At 42.0% G+C, this 20,763-nt stretch overlaps 3 protein-coding genes across 3 annotated transcripts; 1 reads left to right on the forward strand and 2 right to left on the reverse strand.

Moving 5' to 3' along the window:
* Window positions 1-55: 55 nt before the first annotated feature.
* LOC124320264 (chorion peroxidase-like) lies at window positions 56-3,596 on the forward strand. The gene is made up of 14 exons (XM_046783063.1): window positions 56-201; window positions 298-631; window positions 710-977; window positions 1,042-1,250; window positions 1,314-1,475; window positions 1,540-1,742; window positions 1,811-1,994; window positions 2,056-2,253; window positions 2,315-2,462; window positions 2,534-2,690; window positions 2,754-2,927; window positions 2,994-3,195; window positions 3,266-3,371; window positions 3,432-3,596. The coding sequence occupies exons 2-14, from the start codon at window positions 298-300 to the stop codon at window positions 3,493-3,495; spliced, it is 2,409 nt and encodes an 802-aa protein (XP_046639019.1). The 5' UTR covers window positions 56-201; the 3' UTR covers window positions 3,496-3,596.
* On the reverse strand, window positions 3,503-7,377 carry LOC124320260 (peroxidase-like). Its single transcript, XM_046783054.1, has 17 exons — window positions 7,273-7,377; window positions 6,867-7,158; window positions 6,514-6,802; window positions 6,227-6,450; window positions 6,119-6,164; window positions 5,955-6,050; window positions 5,852-5,880; window positions 5,621-5,781; window positions 5,519-5,554; window positions 5,217-5,448; window positions 4,806-5,151; window positions 4,572-4,728; window positions 4,420-4,504; window positions 4,261-4,349; window positions 3,991-4,189; window positions 3,821-3,923; window positions 3,503-3,755 (listed from the first exon to the last, which is right to left on the reverse strand). Exons 2-17 carry the CDS (start codon window positions 7,144-7,146, stop codon window positions 3,656-3,658), a joined length of 2,472 nt encoding a protein of 823 aa, XP_046639010.1. The 5' UTR covers window positions 7,147-7,158; window positions 7,273-7,377; the 3' UTR covers window positions 3,503-3,655.
* Window positions 7,378-9,794: 2,417 nt separating this feature from the next.
* Window positions 9,795-13,604, reverse strand: LOC124320265 (peroxidase-like). The gene is made up of 16 exons (XM_046783064.1): window positions 13,494-13,604; window positions 13,137-13,409; window positions 12,792-13,074; window positions 12,504-12,718; window positions 12,381-12,435; window positions 12,217-12,312; window positions 12,120-12,151; window positions 11,873-12,057; window positions 11,575-11,806; window positions 11,164-11,509; window positions 10,907-11,066; window positions 10,739-10,823; window positions 10,577-10,665; window positions 10,309-10,507; window positions 10,128-10,230; window positions 9,795-10,058 (listed from the first exon to the last, which is right to left on the reverse strand). Exons 2-16 carry the CDS (start codon window positions 13,399-13,401, stop codon window positions 9,995-9,997), a joined length of 2,409 nt encoding a protein of 802 aa, XP_046639020.1. The 5' UTR covers window positions 13,402-13,409; window positions 13,494-13,604; the 3' UTR covers window positions 9,795-9,994.
* Between the last annotated feature and the right edge of the window lie 7,159 nt (window positions 13,605-20,763).

Here is a 20,763-nt window from a genome sequence, read left to right on the forward strand (position 1 = left end):
TCTAGATATTATATAACTACATAGGCGTTGGCAGAAACAGGGGGTAAATTTCGTACCGTTTGACGTTATGCAGGTAAAATCGGGGGAGAGGTAAGATAAATTCATGGTCAGGTATAAATAAGAAGCCATTGGTATGCAGTCTCCGTCGTCACTTGACGTTCCGCCTTACTGAGCTACACAACGCCTCTCATCTGCGTCTCGGTTTGTACTTTTATTGCATTATTGTGTCGTCTATTTAATCTTGTATTGCTTCAAATTAAAATTTTAAATTGTTACTATGTTATTGTTTTACTGTAGATGAATTGGAAGGAAAGAATTAGTGTGGTGTTGGGGATTGTTCTGTGGTCCAGTTATGCTGTGACTAGTATTGTCGTTCCGTCGCAGCCTCCCCAGTCGATGCCTTCTCAGCCGATGCCTCAGTCGATGCCTCCTCCGTCTTCGCCTCAGAGACGTCCAACGCCTATGCCACGACAATGCCCGCCTTTAATCAACTTTCCAACTCAGTGCCGTATCATGTCCCAATGCTCCGTTTGGTGGGTCGAATTAATGAAGTCACCTCAGTCTATTTGCACAAACCAAGCCGAATCGCCCAATTGGAGAGCTTGCTGCCCCGCCATTGTTGGTGGAAGAAGTGAGTAAAATGAATTAATTGTAGATGTTCACTTTTGTCTCAACTTTAACTTTTTGTGTGTTTGATTCGGAATTTCAGACAGGATCGGCGCCATGTCGGAGCAATCGTTGGATTCGGAGATTTTGACTGTTCCCAAAGTCGAACTTGATAGAGTGGTCAACTACGGCATGTCAGAGATCGGTCGTATTTCCACCATCGAGTCACGACTTATGGATCACAAGGCTTTCTTGATGCCTGGCTCGACGGCTTTTGCCTACTTTGTTAACATGAAGCCCAGCGACGAGGCCGCTCCGATTGGTGAACACGGTTTGATGGTTACTAAATCAACACAGAAGCTCAAAGAAGTGTAAGTTTAATTAATTAGACATTGTGGAATTGCTTTGCTAAATTTTTGATTGAAATTGTTTCAGAATGAGGTTGTCAAATGAGGCCGCTGGAATCGCAACTCAAAAGCTTTCCGTCAAAGAAACTGCTTTGGGTCCTACCTGTATTCAAGATCCCGTGTGTCGTCCGTCCAAGTATCGAACTATCGATGGCTCTTGCAACAACTTACAGTCCCCATTGATGGGTCGTTCAAACACTCAACTTGGCCGTTATCTAGCTCCAAAATACGACGATGGTAATGCTGTATTTTTAATGGTTAGAATTTGATTGCGTAACTTACAAATTATGTATTTTGTAGGTATTTGGGAGGCACGTGATATTGGCATGCCAAATTCACGACACGTTCGAACTATCTTGGCTGCTGATCACGATAACTTTCAGAAGGAAACGACCCTTATGTTGATGCAGTTTGGCCAATTTATCGATCACGATATCACACACGTACCCGTGTTTCAATTTCGTAAGGACGTTGGAGTTCGTTTATGTGGCACAACTCACGATTACCTGTTTTTGTTTTCTTTTAGCGAATGGAAGCGGTATTTCGTGTTGCACTCTAGATGGCAAGCACCAATCGAAAGACTTCCGCCATCCGCATTGCTTTACTTTGGATATTTTGCCGGATGATGAGTTCTATCGTCCTTTCCGTGTCGAATGCGTTAACTTTGTCCGATCTATGGTAGCGCCGCGGTCCGATTGCACCTTTGGCTACGCAGAGCAATTGAATCAGGTATTTTAGAGTTTTACATTTTTGTTTGTCAGATTGATTTAGTTAAAAGCGTTGCATTTTTCTACAAGGTCACGCATTGGCACGATGCATCGGCTATCTACGGATCGACTCAATTTCAATCAGATCTCCTCCGTGAGAGAAAGGGTGGGCGTATGAAGACATTTTCCTATCAGAATCGTCAACTGCTTCCACTTAACTGGAACGATAAGGATTGCATTGGTTACAGTAAAGGATTGCGTTGCTTTCTTTCTGGTGAGACATTTTTTCAAACAATTTGCTGACAATTGACATTGACTCTGGGCTTTACTTGCAGGTGATTCACGAGTTAATCAGCTGATCGGATTGACTGTTATGCAAACCGTTTGGCACAGAGAACATAATCGAGTGGCTGGAGAGTTGGCTCGTGTCAATCCAAAATGGGACGATGAAAAACTCTTCCAAGAGGCACGCAGAATTGTCGGTGCTGAAATCCAACACATCACTTACAACGAATATCTTCCTGTCCTACTTGGTAAAACAATTCCTTTTAATTTCTCGAATAAGAATTTTAGCAGTAGGATTTATTTGAAAAGGTCGAAGAATTATGGAGGCATACGGCTTACTTCCAAGGACTACTGGCTTCTTTAATGGGTACAATGATACAGTCAACGGCAACATCTTTAACGAATTCTCCACTGCTGCCTATCGCTATGGCCATTCCATGGTTAACCATTGGTTTGAGTAAGTTTCTTAACCTTTCGTTCTGTAGCATGTTCTTTCTGACGTTTCTAACGTAATTGATTTTCTCTAAGGTTGGTTGACGAAAACGGTGCCACATACGACAGACTGCACCTAAGAGATTGGTTCAATAACCCACATCCTCTGTTGAAGGCGGACGTTCTTGACGGCGTAATGCGCGGTTTGACTTTCTCCAATCCTGAAGCTTCTGACGATCACTTCGTGTCCGATGTAAGTTGAGATTAAAGTTGGTATTATGATTTTAGTTGATGAGTTTTTCTCGTTTGATTGCAGCTTACCAACCTGTTGTTCAAGACACCTGAATCTAAACACGGTGGTGATCTTATTGCATTTAACGTTTGGCGCGGTCGTGACCATGGACTTCCTGGCTACAATGCTTATCGGGAGCTGTTTGGTCTGAGAAAGGCTAGGAATTTCGGCGAGATGAATGATGTTTTAACTCCAGATGTATACTTCTCCTTTTTAAATTAGTTCTGTACCATAATCTTTTTTTTTTACAATTTGTTTTGATAGGTTATTGATAAGATGGCGTCCTTATACAAAAGTCCCGATGAAATTGATCTCTACCTGGCTGGAATGGCCGAGAAAGTGGATCCTTCGAGTGGAATTCTTGGGCCAACTTTCTTGCACATAGTAGCTGATCAATTTGCAAGATTGAAAGAGGGCGATCGATTTTTCTACGAAACCGGAGGTCAAAGTGGCTCTTTTACTCCAGGTTTGTTACTATACTCCAGTATTCGGTAGATGTATTATATGTAGTGATTGTTCTTTTGGATTTTTCGCAGATCAACTTAATGAAATCCGCAAAACATCCCTGGCCGAGGTTTTCTGTTTTAATTCGGACGGAATCAAAAATATTCAACCGCTAACCTTCCGACCGATCTCCGAAATGTAACTCTCCGCCATCTATTCTAGACAACTCACATAATCTAATTTATTCTTTTATTTCAGTAATCCGAGGCTTCCGTGCTCTGCTATCCCGACCATGTCCTTCGCACCCTGGAGAGAACCTTGATTGTTGGTTTGGGCTCTGAATATGATGTTTATTATTTGTTACCAAGTTTGTTACATTGTTATCACCACACCCGTTTCAATACAAAATTTTGAGCTGCGGAATATCTAATCGTTCAAATCTAAAGTTTGATGCCAGTACTATCGTTGGTTATGGAAATATTTCAGTATCTTTTTTCGTAAGAGATTTTCTTAGAATTTTCTTGCCATGGGCGCAGATCCAGTCGAGGAATAGAATAAGAGTCGCAACTGACGAGCGGATTTCTAAATCGAGTGAGTAAAATTTAATAAAAGTTTTGTGTTTAAAATCGATAAATGTTAATACTTACACGTCACAAACGATCTTAAAGACATTCGGCTGGAGAGTATAGACTTTGCTGTTATCGCAAACTAACCGGGCCATGCTAGTTTTCCGAATTTCATTCAATTGTTCTACGGTATAACAAGGTTTGGCATTATTGTAACTGCACTTGATTCAATTACGCGTTTCATACAGTACCTTTAGAAAATGAACCGGGTTGTCCTTGAAGATCGTAGAAGTAGCGATCACCTCGTTTGAGGTTCAAAAACTGGTTGGCTATAATACATTGGAAGGTGGGGCCCACGTAAGAGTTTCTTGGTTTGGCTTCGTTGACTCCCGCAATAAACAAGTCAATGTCGTCCACAGAAGAATACAACTTTTTGAAACGCTCGATGAGCTGTTGAATAAAAATCAAAACATTTTCATCAAATTGCTAATCTTTAAATATTTAGTAAACATGTAGTATACATTAGGGTGGAAGAGGTCGGTTAAATCGTCGAAATCTACCGCGCGCTTATAGCCACAAAGTTCCCGATAAGAATTATAAGTTTTCAAACCTAGAAATGGACAAATAAATTTTTACACTTAATAGTCGCTTTCTTTTGCAGATGTAATATTTGTTCTTACCGTGATCACGTCCACGTTGAATGTTGAGGGCCACTAAATCCAAGCCGAAACCCTTGCCGGTTTCTTCAAACAAGTGATTGGTAAGCTTTAAATGATAATATAAATTCAATTAGAAACGGCAAACGCAAGAGAAACACTTGAAGGTAATATACCTCTTCCGTAAAATAGGCATCCACTTTTTGGCTGGGTTGAGTAGCCAGGCCGATAAGGAATTTATCCAGATTTCCAGGTGTGTAAACTTCTTGTGGTTTGAAAAAGTGATGACGTAACAGGATCTCTCTCTCTATCACTCTCTGATGATTGACCAATCTGCATACAATTAAAACCGTCAACACACACACATATCATATCGGAAATTTTAAAAAGATTTGCGACAACCAACGTACTGAGGTTTGCCCTGAACCATCGAGTGACCGAATCGGAAAGCTGCTCCAACAAATGCGTTTAAGATGCCGGGATTCAGTGTTTTGTCGTAATCACTGCTGAACCCATTTTGAAGAGGCAGTAGACCAAGTTCCTGCATCTTCTCTCGACCAATTATGATGGGCAGCCATTCGTTGTAGGTGATGTGCTGAGCTTGTGCGATCAGAATGCGTCTGGCCTCCTGGTAGAGTCGCTCGTCATCCCAGTGCGGGTTCAACTTGGCAAGCTCTTCTGCAAGTCTGTTGTGCTCACGCAAGAAAATAGTTTGCGTGACAGCCATGGTGGGAGTTACATCGGGTCGAATATCGCCTATACAAAATTAACCATTTGTTTTTTAATTTCTCGTTTAGTGTTACAACATGTCTTTTATTTACCTGCTTTGAAGCATTTGACATCCGCTGGCGGATCTATTCCGGACACTTCCTTGGGCAACGTGCAGGGAGCACTCAAGGGACTGCTGTCACCACTGGGCGGTAATAAATCTAAATCGCCCCCTCTCGAAGTCACGTTCAGTTTTCCGCTGCTGTTTGCTCGCAATTCAGCCGCTGTCGCAGCGTCGGAGCCATACACGAGTGACAGATCCAAGAAGTGGGTGTTGGCATTCATCTGTCAAATAATGCGCGAGGTGAGTTGCGAATTAAACTTTAATCTTGAATGCAAAGTAAAACAAACTCACCTGCTCCACTGCACCAAAACGGCGATCATTTCTGCACTGTAATTTAAAGTAATATGGAAATTATAATAAGTAATTGGATAGATAATAGAATAAATACTGCACCGCAAGTTTAGATCGGACAAACGACAGGCAAGTTCTGTTGAATTTGGAGTAAAATGGATCATCTTCCCCAATATCAATTGGAAAACAGTGGCTATTGAGATCTTGTGCTGAAAGATGTGTTCCGTCATCGGCACAGCAAGCGATTGGGTTTCCGTTTTCAACTATTTTAATTTGAAAATAACTCATTAGTTAATCTAGAAAAAAATATTCTGAAATTTGTAGTAGCCATACGTGTCCGTTCTTGAGATTGTACCATGTCGCTATAGAAAACAAAATCAAAAAATGTTTACATCAATTATTGAAATTTTCTGAAAATCTCCATCTTCTCACTCACTGATCTAGAAGTTGTCCGTATTGCATGAGCCATACAGTTCCAGTCTCGCTGGGCTTGTCTAAATCGTGAACCACAGAAATGGACACCAAACGAGGGCTGTCGAAAAGAATAATTAAAGGTGATTTTAACTTTTTTATTTTTGAAAAATCTTATTTTCTTGTTACCTTGGTAGTTTCTCTCCGTTCTTAGCCTTTCGCGGCTCCTGTACACCTGATTAAAAATGTATTAATACTGATGCCATCTAATATAGCCAAGTAAATTTAATAATTTACCATCGTTGAATTCTGAGTTGAGCATGCGCATGTACTGGGAATTTGAACGACCCCAAATCAAGTTCTCGACGTTGTTGCACGAACCATCCAGAGTTCGGAAAGGAGAATTCAATTGAGTTTCATTACATTTGACATCTAATGTCTCACACTTATCAGCCAAATCCGTATCCTCATATTTGAATCTCGACAAAGCACAGGGAACTTGCTTAGAATCAATTTTAAATCTAAGAAAGGAAACATTACAATTTCTAAATTCAAATTTGTGATCAATAGGAATAATATTATACCTTTGAATAATGTGAACTGCAGTTTCAAGTCCAACTTGAGCTTCTTTGTTGATTCCTCGAGTCTCCTCCGATGATCCGAAGAAACGTTGGTGAGTAGCACGAGAAGAACCTGGCCTAACTTCGATACCGTTACTAGAGACACGATTTTCGTTTTCCACGTTCAATCTAAGTTGAAAATTTCCGGCGGCAGCAGCAGCGTTGATGGAGAAAACGTCGAGACACTGGACGTGGGATTCTAGTTCCACATTAGGATCGCAGGTGACTGGTTCCTTTAATGCCTTCCCATTATCTACGTACGAAATAGAAGAACGTTCAAATAATAGATCTCGTAGAAATTGTCAATCTCGAATTACAATTGTAAGGAAGGTCGGGGCAACAGGCGCCGGGATATCCATCCGAGAGTTGACAGGCTGTACCGGGAGTGGACTCAACAAGATCGTGCCACACAGCGCAATCTCGAATGGGTCGGCAGCGCGACTCTAAACCACCGACTTTTGGACAATAGTAGACTATTTCCACGGGTATGTAGACAGGAGTGTAGACAGGAGTGTAAGTTCCATACGCCTCCGAGTTTGCCACAGCAAAGAGGAAACTCGCCACAAACACCCCAACGACCCCTCGTAACATCGCCATATGTTTGTTAAGCTATAAAAGACAAATAATAAAAATAAGCAACTAAAACGGCAACACATCTAATGAATAGCAAGTATAATTATTTCATATTATTTGCTGCACCGATGATTACTGTTGTATACGTACCACGTAGATTTACGACGTTAAGACGAGTTGGACAGCAAAAATGTAGAATACTGCAAAAATAGAGAACACTGTTTTGGTTGCGGCTGGTACTGCAACCAGATGTATTGTGTTGGTAATGCTGAAATTTACATCTTTTTATATCCCTAAAGCCGTGATGGCTTGCTTGGGTCAATCCGCCTTGAAAAGAAAGTGGGTTGTATACTCTGATCGTTGCATGCAGTAGAAGAAACGAGTTTGAGGTACGGCGGGAGTGTCTCATCGCTGTTGACACGGCAAAACACAAACAGCATCAATAACTTTCACAGTCATAACTGGTTTGAAAATCCCCCGGTCTATCACTATAGGGAGGTTTTCTTGGCTGGCCATCTATCTTAAATTTCGTTTAGACTAGAGACTATGAGCGTTACGTGTAACGTATTTCTGTTCAAGCCATCGCAGTGGCATCTTCGTTTTTAATTTTCGGTGTTTTCAGTTGGATAAAGGGCGATAGGACGCTTATCGGGTATACTTAGTTTATATTATTATTATTTTTTTATGTTTGATCTCATTTCGAATCATGACGCGTGTTTTAAAAAAATATAAAAGCCTCACGACCCCTTGACAAAGCGTGATTAACACCAATGATTTTACCGCAGGATCTATTGCATTTTAGTAAAGATCTGCATTTTAGCACTTTCAGTTCTCTATTGATATTGGCTATTATACATATCGTCTGCTAGACTGCTAGTGCGAAACATGTTTGTCAAAATCTTGTCGTGATTGGTCGTGATAGTGTTACAAGGATTGTTTACTTCAGAAGGAGCCCAAGGTAAAAATGGGAAATGAAATTCCCCACTCTTTTAATTAAGAAGTATTTTTATTTTCGTACGAGAGTTGTCGGCTTTCATAGCTAAAATCTTCGTAAAAAATGCTGCGGTGTATCTGTTGGATTCAGTAGGCCTACTTATTTCAATGTATTAACAGTTCTTATGTTGTTGTTTCATTATTCAATATTCTAGGATCTTTTGACTGCAAAAGTCTTGAAAAGCTTCAAGGTTAAATTGCACATTTAATATTATTCCATCAGATGTTATCACTGTGACCTGGGAAATTATTTCTCATATACTTCTGTCTAAGAAATGCCATGTTAGGGGAAATTTAAGTAATAGCAAGCGTAATTATGGAACCTCTTTGAACAGGTAGCTAATTAATTTTGGCACAGGTGCACATGCAGTTTCAGTGTGTGTTTTAAAACAGGCTATAGCAATCAGTCTGTCAATCAGTAAAAGAGAAATTTCCCTCGTCGCTGTGGGGTTTTCCAATGTCAACTACTATGTTTTCTCGCAGATCAGAATAACGTACACATATGCTACAAAAGGCTCTGTCCGCGAACGCGGTGTCTTTGTACAACAACAAGTTTTTGTAAGGGAGCTACAAGAAAATGCAGCATTGCAATTTGCAACCCACTTGTCACGCTGCTATCGTAAAATAATCCAGTTTTGGATATCGATGGCCTGTTGGAGATTCAGGATTCAACCCTGCTCTGTACAGCATCTGCATGTTTTCTACTTTCTCTTGATTGTTGAATTGTTAGGCTTCCGTGTTAAGGTTAACCAAGATAGTCTTAGATGTCAATTCGTTGAAATCGTCGCGTGTTACTTTCCCACAGCATTTGGAGTGATGCAAGAGCCCAGACGCGTAAAAGAGAGAAGTCCAAAAACAATATTCGTTCCCATAAACAGTGTCGCTGTGTGGTTTTCCCATTTGAATTGGTTACCTGATGAGAAAAACGTACAGTAATGCTCAAACAGGTTGTAAGCGCGAACGCAGCTTTCATACATAGGGAAGAATAGAAAAAAATTGCCTCCCGCTGCTGATCATTGATATTCAATCATATTCGTTCAAGAATTCAGTTTCAGATATCGATCCCTTAATGGAGATCCATAGACCCTGCTCTATATAGCTAGCATCGAAATAGTTCTACTTTCTCTCCTTTTTTGGATTATTAGGCCTGCCTTGTTAGGATTGATCGAGGTAATAGTGTAAATTGGTTATAAATTTATTCAAATCATCGCCGCGTTACTTTCCCACAGGTTTTGGCTAACAAAGTGATGCATGAACAGCCCAGACGCTTAATGCCAAGTCCAAACAATATTAGGTCGTTGAAAGGGGATGCATTTTCTTGGAAATATTCCGTCGGGGTTTTCGATCATATAGTCATACGTAAAAAAAAACAAAACTAGTAGAATTTCATGTGAATAACGGAACGTTTCTCTCCTTTCTAATTTACATTTAAGCTGCACTCGGGGATTTCCCTGTGCAAGAGAAATAGGAAATCTAAGGACGGTAAACCTTTCTCTTCTTTAGTAATGAGACAACCTAGTTATTTAGATTTTGTACTTTCCCTAGAATAAAGCAGTTGTCCGCCAAAGATTAAAACCAGTTTTGATTTTTTTTTTAAATTAAAATATGGAAATTTCTTCTATTTGAAAGCGAAATAGTTTTTTTTTTCAATCTTACTTGCAAAAAGAAAAAAAATCAACTGATATCAGGAATCATTTATATTGCCAATGTTGCTTTCTGTCTTCAATCAATGTAATGTGATAAATCATATTTCTATTTGAATTGAAGACAACTGCTTGATGTGTCTAGCAAAGATAGAGATGATTTTCGGTTAGTAATCCATCGTGTTATGTCCCTGAACTTGACGGGACCACCGTGGTTATCCGATTTGCGCATCTCGTTATTTCCACGGAAGTAGACTCATACTCGGAATGGAAGACGATTTACAGTCAACGATCGGGTTACTAAACAAAACAATCAACAAAAGATGTGACTTAAATTCTTGTTTTGAAATTACGGATACAAAAACGTACGTGGCAGATACAGATTTGAAGATCAGTGGCTGGAATTTCTCGACGCGGCTGTTGTCGCAGACTAGACGTGCCAGACTGACTTTACGAATTTCGTCCAATTGAGCTTATTTATTTAAGAAAAAAGGAAGATAGATCAGTGATTTTTTGAAAAAAAGCATAGATTATTACGTCGTAGATGTACCTTGTGTGAATGAACCGGCCTGTCCCGAAAGATCGTAGAAATATCGATCACCCCGCTTGATTCTCAAAAACTGTTGGCCAATCATACACTGGAATGTGGGGCCTACCAAGGCACCTTCGGCAACTCGCTCGGAAACACCAGCGATAAACAGATCAATATCATCGACTGAGTCGTATAGCATTTTAAAGCGATTGATAATCTGTAAAGCGGAACGAGAGGTTTTAATTCATTTTCACTTATTCATAATGTCTTCAGTTATTATACGTACCACGCTGGGTATTGTGTCACAGAGATCATCGAAATTTGATGCTTTTTTGAGACCGCACATCTCACGATAAGCATTGTAGCTAGGTATACCTATAAAAACATTGCCAATGTAACATTACACTGACTAAATTTAGCTGTGGATTTTTTTTTTTTTTTTTTTTACCGTGATCACGACCACGTTGAATGTTGAGAGCAACTAAATCGGCACCGAAGCGCTGGGCGGGATCTTCGAACAAGTGGTTAGTGAGCTGCCGAGTGAAACCAATTAAATCAAATTTTCTAAAGGCTCTAGTTATATGGATTTCTGGGGCGGTAGAGAATGGCAACTTACCTCTACGGTGAAACCGTTGTCTACATTTTGAACTGGTGTTGTAGCTAAAGATATGAGAAACTTGTCGAGATTCCCCGGGGTGTAAACCTCTTGTGTTCTGAAAAAGTGTTGGCGTAAAACTTTTTCAGTCCCCACCTTCTGCCTCTGTTCATTGAATAAACTAACAATAGAAAGGAAATGCCCATTAGCATTCGACGGACGTTCAAAAACAGTTACTAACATATTTTATTCTTTGAATTATTCTCTATTTAGATTACCTGTATCTTCCTTGAACGAGCGAGTGGCCGAAACGGAAAGCGGCGGCAACGAATTCATTGGTGATGGCTGGATTTAGATTGGCGTCGTAACTTTGACTGAACCCACTTTGAAGAGGTAACAGGCCAAGTTCTTGCATCTTTTTTCTACCGATGACGACAGGTAGCCATTCGTTGTAGGTAATGTGTTGCGCTTGTGCGATCAGAATGCGCCTGGCCTCCTGGTAGAGACGCTCGTCGTTCCATGACGGGTTCAATTTGGCTAGCTCATCTGTCAGTCTGTTGTGCTCACGTAGGAAAACAGTTTGCGTAACGGCCATGCTAGGAGTCACGCTTGATCGACCGTCACCTTTGGAGAGCAAAAGCCATTTCGTTTACTAAATAATCGAGTAGCAAATTAGCAATTTTTCTCACCTGCGTTGAAACATTTGATTTCGCTGGATTCTTCAACACCGGAAATTTCTCTAGCTAGACTGCAAGGTCTTCCAAGTGGACTTTCTCCAGGTGGTAGCAAGAATTTCTCGTGGTGATTCCTCAAGGGGCTCACCTTTAATTTTCCGTTCTCTTTTGTCCGTAAATCTTCAGCCGTTTTATCGTCCGAACCGTAGACAACCGACAGATCCAAAAAGTGCGTATTAGCGTTCATCTGAAAATAAAAGAGTAAATAATGTGAACCCTAGGGGAACTGAATTGGTAAATTGTAACAAGTAACCTGCTCCCTGCTACCAAATCTGCAATCCAATCTTGGAGCTCCATCTGAGCGGAGGAACTGCATGCAAGTTTGTCCGAACTGAGAGTAAAATGGATCGTCCTGCGGGATCGAAATGGGCAAGCATTTTACAGGATCGAGTTTATCCGCTGTCAACGGTTTACCATCGCTCGTACAACACGTTATGGCTTAAGGGGGAAAAAATAGAAAATAAGGAGACTTAAAATTTTGAATAACTTAATAATTTTACTGTCGGGGGTTGCCGGAGTTGATACTAAATCGCTAGAAAAAAAACAATAATTATTTTAAATAAAATTGATAAAAATAGATTAGTGTCCATCACTTACTGGTCCAGAAATTGACCAAATTGCATGGTCCATAAAGTAGTCGAATCGCTAGGAGAGTTATCATCGTGAACTACGGAAATGGACACCAATCGGGGGCTGAAATTCAACGCAATTAATCACATCAACTTCTTTTGTTTTTGGAAGTATTTAATGGTTTCTATTACCTGGGAAGTTCACGGCCTTGACGCCAGTTTTTAGCCTTCCTTGGTGCCGACACACCTATTCAAGTTAGACATTTATTTTAGGCTTAATAATATTTCTTTAGAATCAAACATATGATTTAATACCGTCGTCGTAATCGGATTCAGTAAGACGTATATACTGGGTTGATGATCTTCCCCAAATGGAATTTGCGATGTTATTACACGAACCGTCCAGCGTTCGGAAGGGAGAACGGGGATTATTGCAGGGTGGATTGGCGGGACATATGCCAGACAAACTCGTATCTCTGAGGCTGATTTGGGAAAAGGCAGATGCAACCTGTTGCGCCGAAACTGTTTCACTGAAGAGAAAAATTTGAAACGGTGTTGCTAGTCACACATTTATAGTTAGAAAAGAAATATTGGGAAACTTACGATTGAAACTGTTTTACAAGTTGCTCGGCAGCAAAAGTAGCAGGCAGCGCACCGCGACTGAGCTTAATAACATTCTGTGATGTTCGAGAGAAGAAAGCTTGCGCAGAACCTGACGAGCCGGGCCTGACTACCACCTGGCTGTTAACGAGGCAACTTTGGGTATCAACCAAACACGTCACCTTTGCTTTGCCTGCTGTGATAGCTTTCTCGACAGTTGCAATGTCAAGCTTAAAGTTCGAATTGAAATGTTGATTTTTTTTTTGTTGAATGAGCACTCCATTGCCTGCGAAAAGTTAAACATTATAATTTACACGTTTATATCATTCCAGAATACATCACGCATACCATTGTAAGGAAGATCCGGGCAGCAGATGCCTGCATTGCCATCGGTTAATTTGCAGTCTGCCTTAGGAGTGGCCACAACGAGATCGTACCACACAGAGCAATCTTCGGCTGGGCGACATTTCGACGCGTAACCGCCCATCGCAGGACAAGTTTGATAGGCCTTATAAGGCGGAGGAGTTGGAGCATAATATTGATTTCCGTAAGCGGCAACAGAGAGCACCAATAAGCCCATTACAACTGTTCTAATGATCAACTTCGACATCATTTTCAGATCTTGCCAAATTAAATACCAAACAGTAATTATCAGCGCTTGTTAATATAGGATTTTAAAAATAAAGAAAAAATTAAAACACTTACATGTATGATAAATGCAGCAAGTAGTAAAGGATTATAGAATAACAAACTGCATGCGCCGCACGGATCGACTAGCACAGCATGTCTGTGCCTAGAGAGCTCAATGCTGTAGCTTTTTCTAAAGCAATCGCATTTGGAAATTGGCTAAGGATTTCCGTTGGTTGAAAGCAGACGAATAGGGCGTCGTAACTAATATTTTACACCTCAATTTCCTCGATGGTTAAATGTGTTGCTCTTTATCAGAGTAGAATGTTAATTCGGTTAGTTGCTCAAAGGAAGTGGCCGTCTGGCTTATCCCTATCAAATCATTTGGTTTTCTGTTTCCTGTTATACCTATATATTAGTTCTCATATATAAACACAGAATGGGCTTTATTAGGTCTTTACTATTTGTGTAGCAATACATGCGGTTGTTGAATGTTACCACCGCAGAAGAATGTTCATCAAAGCTTGGGAAGTTATAATCAAATTCTAATGATTAATTTTTTCTATAAGTAACAAAAACTTTTTTTTTCTAAATATTGAATTGAAAATAGAAGTAAACCAGATGGGATTAAATTTTTTATTATTCTACGAAATTGAATTGAATTGTAATGTTCATATTTGAAAAACTTATTAATTTTTAATATTTTAATAGGTGGTGTTGAGACTAATATATTCGCATCGGTGCTTCCTAGTTTTCACATAATCAGATCGTCTATCCTGAGATTCCTGACAGAAACTGTAGGGCGTCAGTTAGGTAAATCTACGATGTTTTGTAATAAGCAGTTAACGAAAGATTTCGTTCCCGACTACTTGCACGTTGAAGGGTGTAAAGAATCGGCTAGAGCCGTAGCAACAAGCAAGGTCATTAACCGACCAAAGTCGACGACCTCCGTTGCCCTCGATTCTTCGAGGTCAACCTAACGGTTTTAGGCCGGAAAAGCCAGCCTATTTGGAAAAACCCAAGCTTGACCCCCAAGCGAGGTTGACCAAAATGCCACGGCGTCCCCCCCACAACTGACAGAATGAGAAAGGCATTAAATAGAAGAGTAAAGTGGGGTCGCGAGCCAGTAGAGTTTGAGTGACTGAAGTGGAAACTGTCGTAAAACAGTGAAGAGACTGAGTGACGTGGCTGACCAGACCTTCTCTTGACACGTCCCTTGACCAGACCTTCTCTTGACACGTCCCTTGACCAGAACTTCCCTTGACGTTTTGTTTGACCAGACCTTTCGTGGACCCCTTACTTTATCCCCTGATTGTTGAGATGCACGGATCACCACGGTAAATACATAATTCTCGGTTTATTCTTCTTTATTTTGATTTCCTTATTCTTCATGCTGGTAAATCACCCTTACCAGGTGATCTATCACATTGGTGGCAGCGACTTTACCGAATCGCGTGCTTTTCTTTTCTCTTTTTGTTTTGCGTGCTTCTTGTCGATTTTTTTTTTCTTTTCTCCTGTATGTGTTTGCAATTTTTGGGCTCCAGGACCCCCGTGTGGTCATTTCCGAGTGAGTTAAACGCACCACGTTTGATGTCATTTCGAAGCGACTTTCGAAGGGTTTAGCGATCGTATGTACACGGCGTGGACCTTGTCAGTCGGTTAGGGATTGTTTCGACGTCGGCGGCCGTCTTTCGGTTGCTTCCGCTTGATTCGGTCAAACACTTTCTCAATGGCGCTGCCGGCGGGAAAGCATCTTTAACCACCCTCCCATTACGTATTCCGGGGTAATGTGCACCACACTTTGTATGGCAGTTCTGTCGGTAATCAGCCGGCTCTGCTAATAGTTTTATTTTTTTTTGCATTGCAGTTTTGTTGGCTTGCGGCTGACTCTGCTCATAAATTCATACCTGTGTAGCAGTTCTTGGTATACGGCCACCCTGCCCTTTTTTTTCCATTTCATCTTTTCTTTTTGTCGTCTCCTCACTGCCTATACATTCCGTGACCAGTTCTGCTGCGCAGTCACAGCGTTTTTACCGAATGGAAGGTATTTCCGTCGACCCTCCTAAGGAGAAATTAGGCACGCCGGGTTTTTTGAAATCCATTCAGACCACAATATTGCACAAATTATCCCCTAAGCAATTCAAAAGACGGCCTAAAGCGCCAAAATCGGACGATCATTTAGACGTTTACGGGTCCCAGGAAGGGTACGAGGAGGAGGAAGACGTTTATGAAGAGGGCGCCGCTGAGGTTCCAGCAAATTGCCGTTCGTTTGAAGACCAACGGCACGGGTGGGCGCATAACAAGGGAAAATCGCTGGCTCGTACGCCGGTGAACAAACCGCGGATTTACCCCGACCTAACCCAGGAGGTAGAAGGAGAGGGCCCAGTCGACGACGAGTCCGACGACGGCGACGACGAATCCGTAGACGAGGCTGGCCCAAGCAAACCTATTAAAAAGACGCGTCGGCTCCGTGTGAAAGGGCTAGCCCCTACTCGCCAGAGCAATCGCCTTAAGGAAAGAACGGCGACCAACCCAGATAGCGCAGTAGTCGAGACACCTCCGTTAGACGATCGGGCCGTAACACCGATGCAGGTATCACCCTCGTCTGACGACGACGACTACATCAGCCCCCTCCCGCCCGCAAACCCAAGCGAGGAACAAACTTGCCCCAAGGATCAACTAGATACCACCTCTGTTCCCGTGCCGGCTCAGCCGTCTCCAAAAGGTGACGTGAAGCCGTTACCACGGTTACCACTTGTACCCCCTCCACCCCATCTCCCAGTCGATTTGAAACGACGGATAGTTCCAAAACCACCATCTGAGCCCACCAAACTCGAGCCCAAAGAATTCAAAATGGAGAAAAAAGAGACCCCAAATCCAGTCGAGAGGTCGACATTAACTTATCAACAGCATTTTCACAATATGTATCGTTATTTACGCGACGCTGGTGCTTCAAAGGAAGACGCAGCGTACGGCGCCAATCTGGCTGCTAATCAGTTACTGGGCACTCTTAGTGGCCAAACAGCCAGGCCGACGACTCCGGATGCCACCCCAGTCTGTCCACCTGAATCGAGTCAAAGCTATTATAACAGTCGGAAGTTATTATTGAGTCAGCAACAGCAAACCATAGCTCTTTTGGCGCAGGTGCCCGCCTTTAACGGGTTGGGTTCCACTAAATTCGAAGATTGGATACAGCACTTCGAACGAGTGATGGACACGTCTGAATTCGAAGAGGGAAGGAAGATAAAAATGCTCTGTTCCAAACTTTTTGGTACCGCAGGGGACTGCGTCTCCACTTTTCAGTCACGCTATCCGAAAGAAGCTCAGTCTTTTCTTAAAGTTAAACAATGCCTCCACGACCGTTTCCATGGGGGGGATAGCAGAAAAATGTATTTGACTGAGTACAACAATTGTGTCCGCAACCCCGGAGAGCCAATAAGGGACTATGCTTGTCGCCTTCAGAAACTTTTTGCATTTGCGTACCCAGCGAAAGACGGGAAGACTTTAGATCACGAGATTAGAGAACAGTTAATAATGGATAAATTTTTGGGGGGACTCAAATCTAATCTGCGTGAACGCATGAGTTTCAAAGAGTACAAGACTTTTGACGGACTAATTAAAGCTACAGAGCACTGCGCAGCGGTATTAAATGAAGCGAAACTGGAGAGGCGAAACGTGGAATTCATTAACGCAGTTTCTTCAAACCCGAATTCACAGGCTTTAAATGAGACAAAAAGCGAGATCGAAGCGATCAAAATAGATATGAAAGCCAACCAAAAACTACTTAGCGACCTTATGCTACAGGCCAGAGAGACCACAAAAATCATCAATCAGGTTGCTCGTGCACAAATCCAACCTGCCGTCGCTCCTCAACAGTCGTTACCAGCGCGACCTCAGCAAGGCCACCAGGGACCGAGTCATAACAACCAGAATCAACAAATGGGTGGGAATCCTTACGGGGGAAGCAGGTATTGCGTACATTGTAAATCGTCCACTCACAGCACAGAGAGATGCGGGTTTGGGCCGGGTGGCCCTAGGTGCTTCAAATGTAGGCGGCAAGGTCACCTTGCTCGCGAATGCCCTGAACATAACGGTGATGCTTCTCAGAGGTATGGCCAACACGATCAGAATGGCGCAGGCCAACTTAACCCTTTTGACCAGGGAAACTAAGTCCCACCGTTTGTAACGTTGGGCAAAACGGTGGTCCTTGTCCGAAAAAACCCCGACAGTACGTTAATGAGTTTAAGGAAAGTAGAAAACACAAAGCTCCCCGACTAAATCTACAAGTCGGCGAGGAGAAATTTCGCGCCCTGTTGGACAGCGGCGCGGGTAGAAGTTTAATTAGCACAGAAATTTTTCGTAAATTAAAAAAGGGTATCAAAAATTTTGTAGCCGAAGCCCCGGTCAATTTATATGGTGTCGACAACACCCAACTGAACACGAGAGGGATAGTGACCCTCGAAATTTTTATACTGGGCGATAATCTTCTGCAGGATTTTATCGTCGTTGACAGTATCAGTGAAGATTGTATTTTAGGCCTTGATGCTCTGTACGAGCACAAATTTGTCATAGACGGGAGTGAGAAGAGAATTTACCGGGTTAAGACGACTACGCCGGACTTCTTACCGACCATTATGACAGGCAAGAAGATCACGATAAAGCCTTTTAGTGCCACTGTCGTCGAATCTGAAGGGGGAGGCGGCCAGCTGCCCCCAAATCTTGCGTGTTATTTACATAGAGGACCGGGATTACAAAGCGGCGTGCGGTTAGATCCCTTTATTACTAAATCCGATAACGGAACAGTTTTTTCAGTAGCAGTAGTTAACGAAACCAATAAACCGATTACTCTTTCCAAATATCAGGTGATTGGCACGTTGGAATTCAGCAGAGTAGAAAAAGTGAACATTAACTTTTGTAGTACAGCAGTAAATTCACCAACCACCTTAAATTTTGATGGCAATTTGCCTCTGGCTATGCCAGAAGTGGATCGTACGTTAATAACCCAATTTTTGAACAAGAGAAACGACATGTTTGCCTCCAAGACAGGGGAATTAGGTAAAACAGGACTAGTTAAACACCACATTAACACGGAGGGACAAGGACCCATTCGATTAAGACCCTATCGAATACATCAGAATAACAAGAGCGAATTAGAAAGTATTTTACAAGAGTTATTAGTTAACAAATTAATCAGACCGTCCGTGTCCCCATGGGCGGCACCCGTAGTGCTCGTTAAAAAGAAAAGCGGAGGAATCAGACTCTGCGTGGATTATAGAAAATTAAATAGTATAACAAAGAAAGACTCGTTTCCTCTACCTCGCATCGACGACGTTTTAGATTTGCTTCACGGGCAAAAGTATTTCTCAACTCTGGATTTAGCGTCAGGTTACTGGCAAATCGAAATGGACGACAGCTCCAAAGAGAAGACAGCATTTATTGTAGACAATAATTTATACGAGTGGAACCGTCTAGCATTCGGTTTAACAAACGCGCCTGGTACCTTCCAGCGCTTGATGAATTTTGTTTTAAGGTCAGTGATTGGTAAAACCTGCTTAGTATACCTCGACGACATTATCGTGTTTTCGAGAACAAGAGACGAGCATTTGATTAATCTAGAACAGATTTTTAACCTTTTAACAGAGGCCAATTTGAAACTTGGCCTCTCCAAATGCAAATTTATGTGTGAGTCCGTGCACTATCTAGGGCACGTGATTTCAGCAAATGGCATCTTGCCAGACCCTGACAAGGTTGAGTTGCTGAGAAATTTCAAAAGTCCCACAACCATCACCGAAATCCAATCCTTTTTAGGGTTGGCATCGTACTACAGGCGTTTTATTCGAAACTTCGCCGATATTGCCCATCCGCTGATTGAGCTTACCAGAAAAAAGAAAGTGAAATTAGATAAAAAAGACAGAAAGAAGGGTCTCATTGTCAAGGAAGACAGTAACAGTTCGGAAAAATTCGTTTGGGGTGACAAGGAACAGGCCGCTTTTGAGACACTTCGCGAATGTCTCATCACGCCGCCTGTCGTCGCCTTTCCCGATTTTAGTAAAGAGTTTCTAATTTTTACTGATGCCAGCAATTACGGCATTGGCGCTGTGTTAAGCCAGATTCAGGATGGGAAGGAAGTCGTCATTGCCTATTCCAGTCGTCACTTGAATAACGCCGAAAGAAATTATTCCACCATCGAGCGGGAAGCTCTGGCTATAATATTTGGCATCAAAAGATACCATCATTATCTACAAGATGAACAATTTGAGATCATTAGTGACCACAGACCTCTGCAATGGCTGGAATCTCACAAAAATGAAAACAGTAGGTTGGGAAGATGGGCGATTGAATTATCCGCCGTGAAATATAAGATCAGTTATAAACCGGGAAGGGAACACGGAAACGCGGATTTCCTTTCGCGTATTCAAGTCGTGTCCGAAGAGGAGCGACCAGATTTTATGAACAACATTATCACTGAGCAATCAAAAGACAAATTATGTTCCAAGATCATTCTTTACTTGACAGAAGGAATCCTGTCCGAAGAAGATGAGCTAGAAAACGCTGTTTGGGTGAAAGAGATCGGGACTTTTCGTATATCCAATGGCGTATTAAGGAGGGAATTCCACCCTTCTTCGACGAAACGGAGAAAATTTATTCAGGAACAAACTGTGGTACCGTATTCATTAAGGCGAGCTGTCGTCAAAGAATACCACGACTCCCTCTTAGCAGGACATTTAGCCTTCCTGCGTACGTATTTACGCGTGAGAGATAAATTCTATTGGCCAGATATGTTGTCAGATATTAAAAAATATTGCATGTCATGCGAAGTATGCGCCTTGCAAAGGAAAGTGGTGACCAGAGCTTTTCTTCATCCGCTGGAGATAGCTACCGCTCCATTCGAGGTCATAGGCATGGATTTTCTAGGGCCAGTCAAGCCCGCCTCCTTGAGTGGAAATAAATATGTGTTAGTATTAACCGATGCTTTTTCTAAATGGACAGAGGTCGTGGCGTTGCCTAACCAGACCGCCGAGACGACCTGTCGTGCCTTAATGGACAAGATCGTCTTGTATCATGGGCCGCCTAAAGTCATAATTACCGACAGAGGGACAAATTTCACCTCTCGACTTTTCAATAATTTATGTCGCGAATTAAAAACGAAACACAAGACCACAACTGCTTATCACCCTCAGTCTAACGGGATGACTGAACGTTTTAATAAAACTATGGTTGAGATGATTAGGAAGTATATTGCAGATGGCTTTGAACGATGGGAAGAGGTTCTCGGCCCGATGGCTTCTGCGTATCGGAACTCTGTACACGCGTCAACCATGGAAACGCCTTATTTTTTAATTACTGC

The sequence above is a fragment of the Daphnia pulicaria genome, chromosome 1, assembly GCF_021234035.1.
Source record: "Daphnia pulicaria isolate SC F1-1A chromosome 1, SC_F0-13Bv2, whole genome shotgun sequence".
In the NCBI taxonomy this organism is placed as follows: domain Eukaryota; kingdom Metazoa; phylum Arthropoda; class Branchiopoda; order Diplostraca; family Daphniidae; genus Daphnia; species Daphnia pulicaria.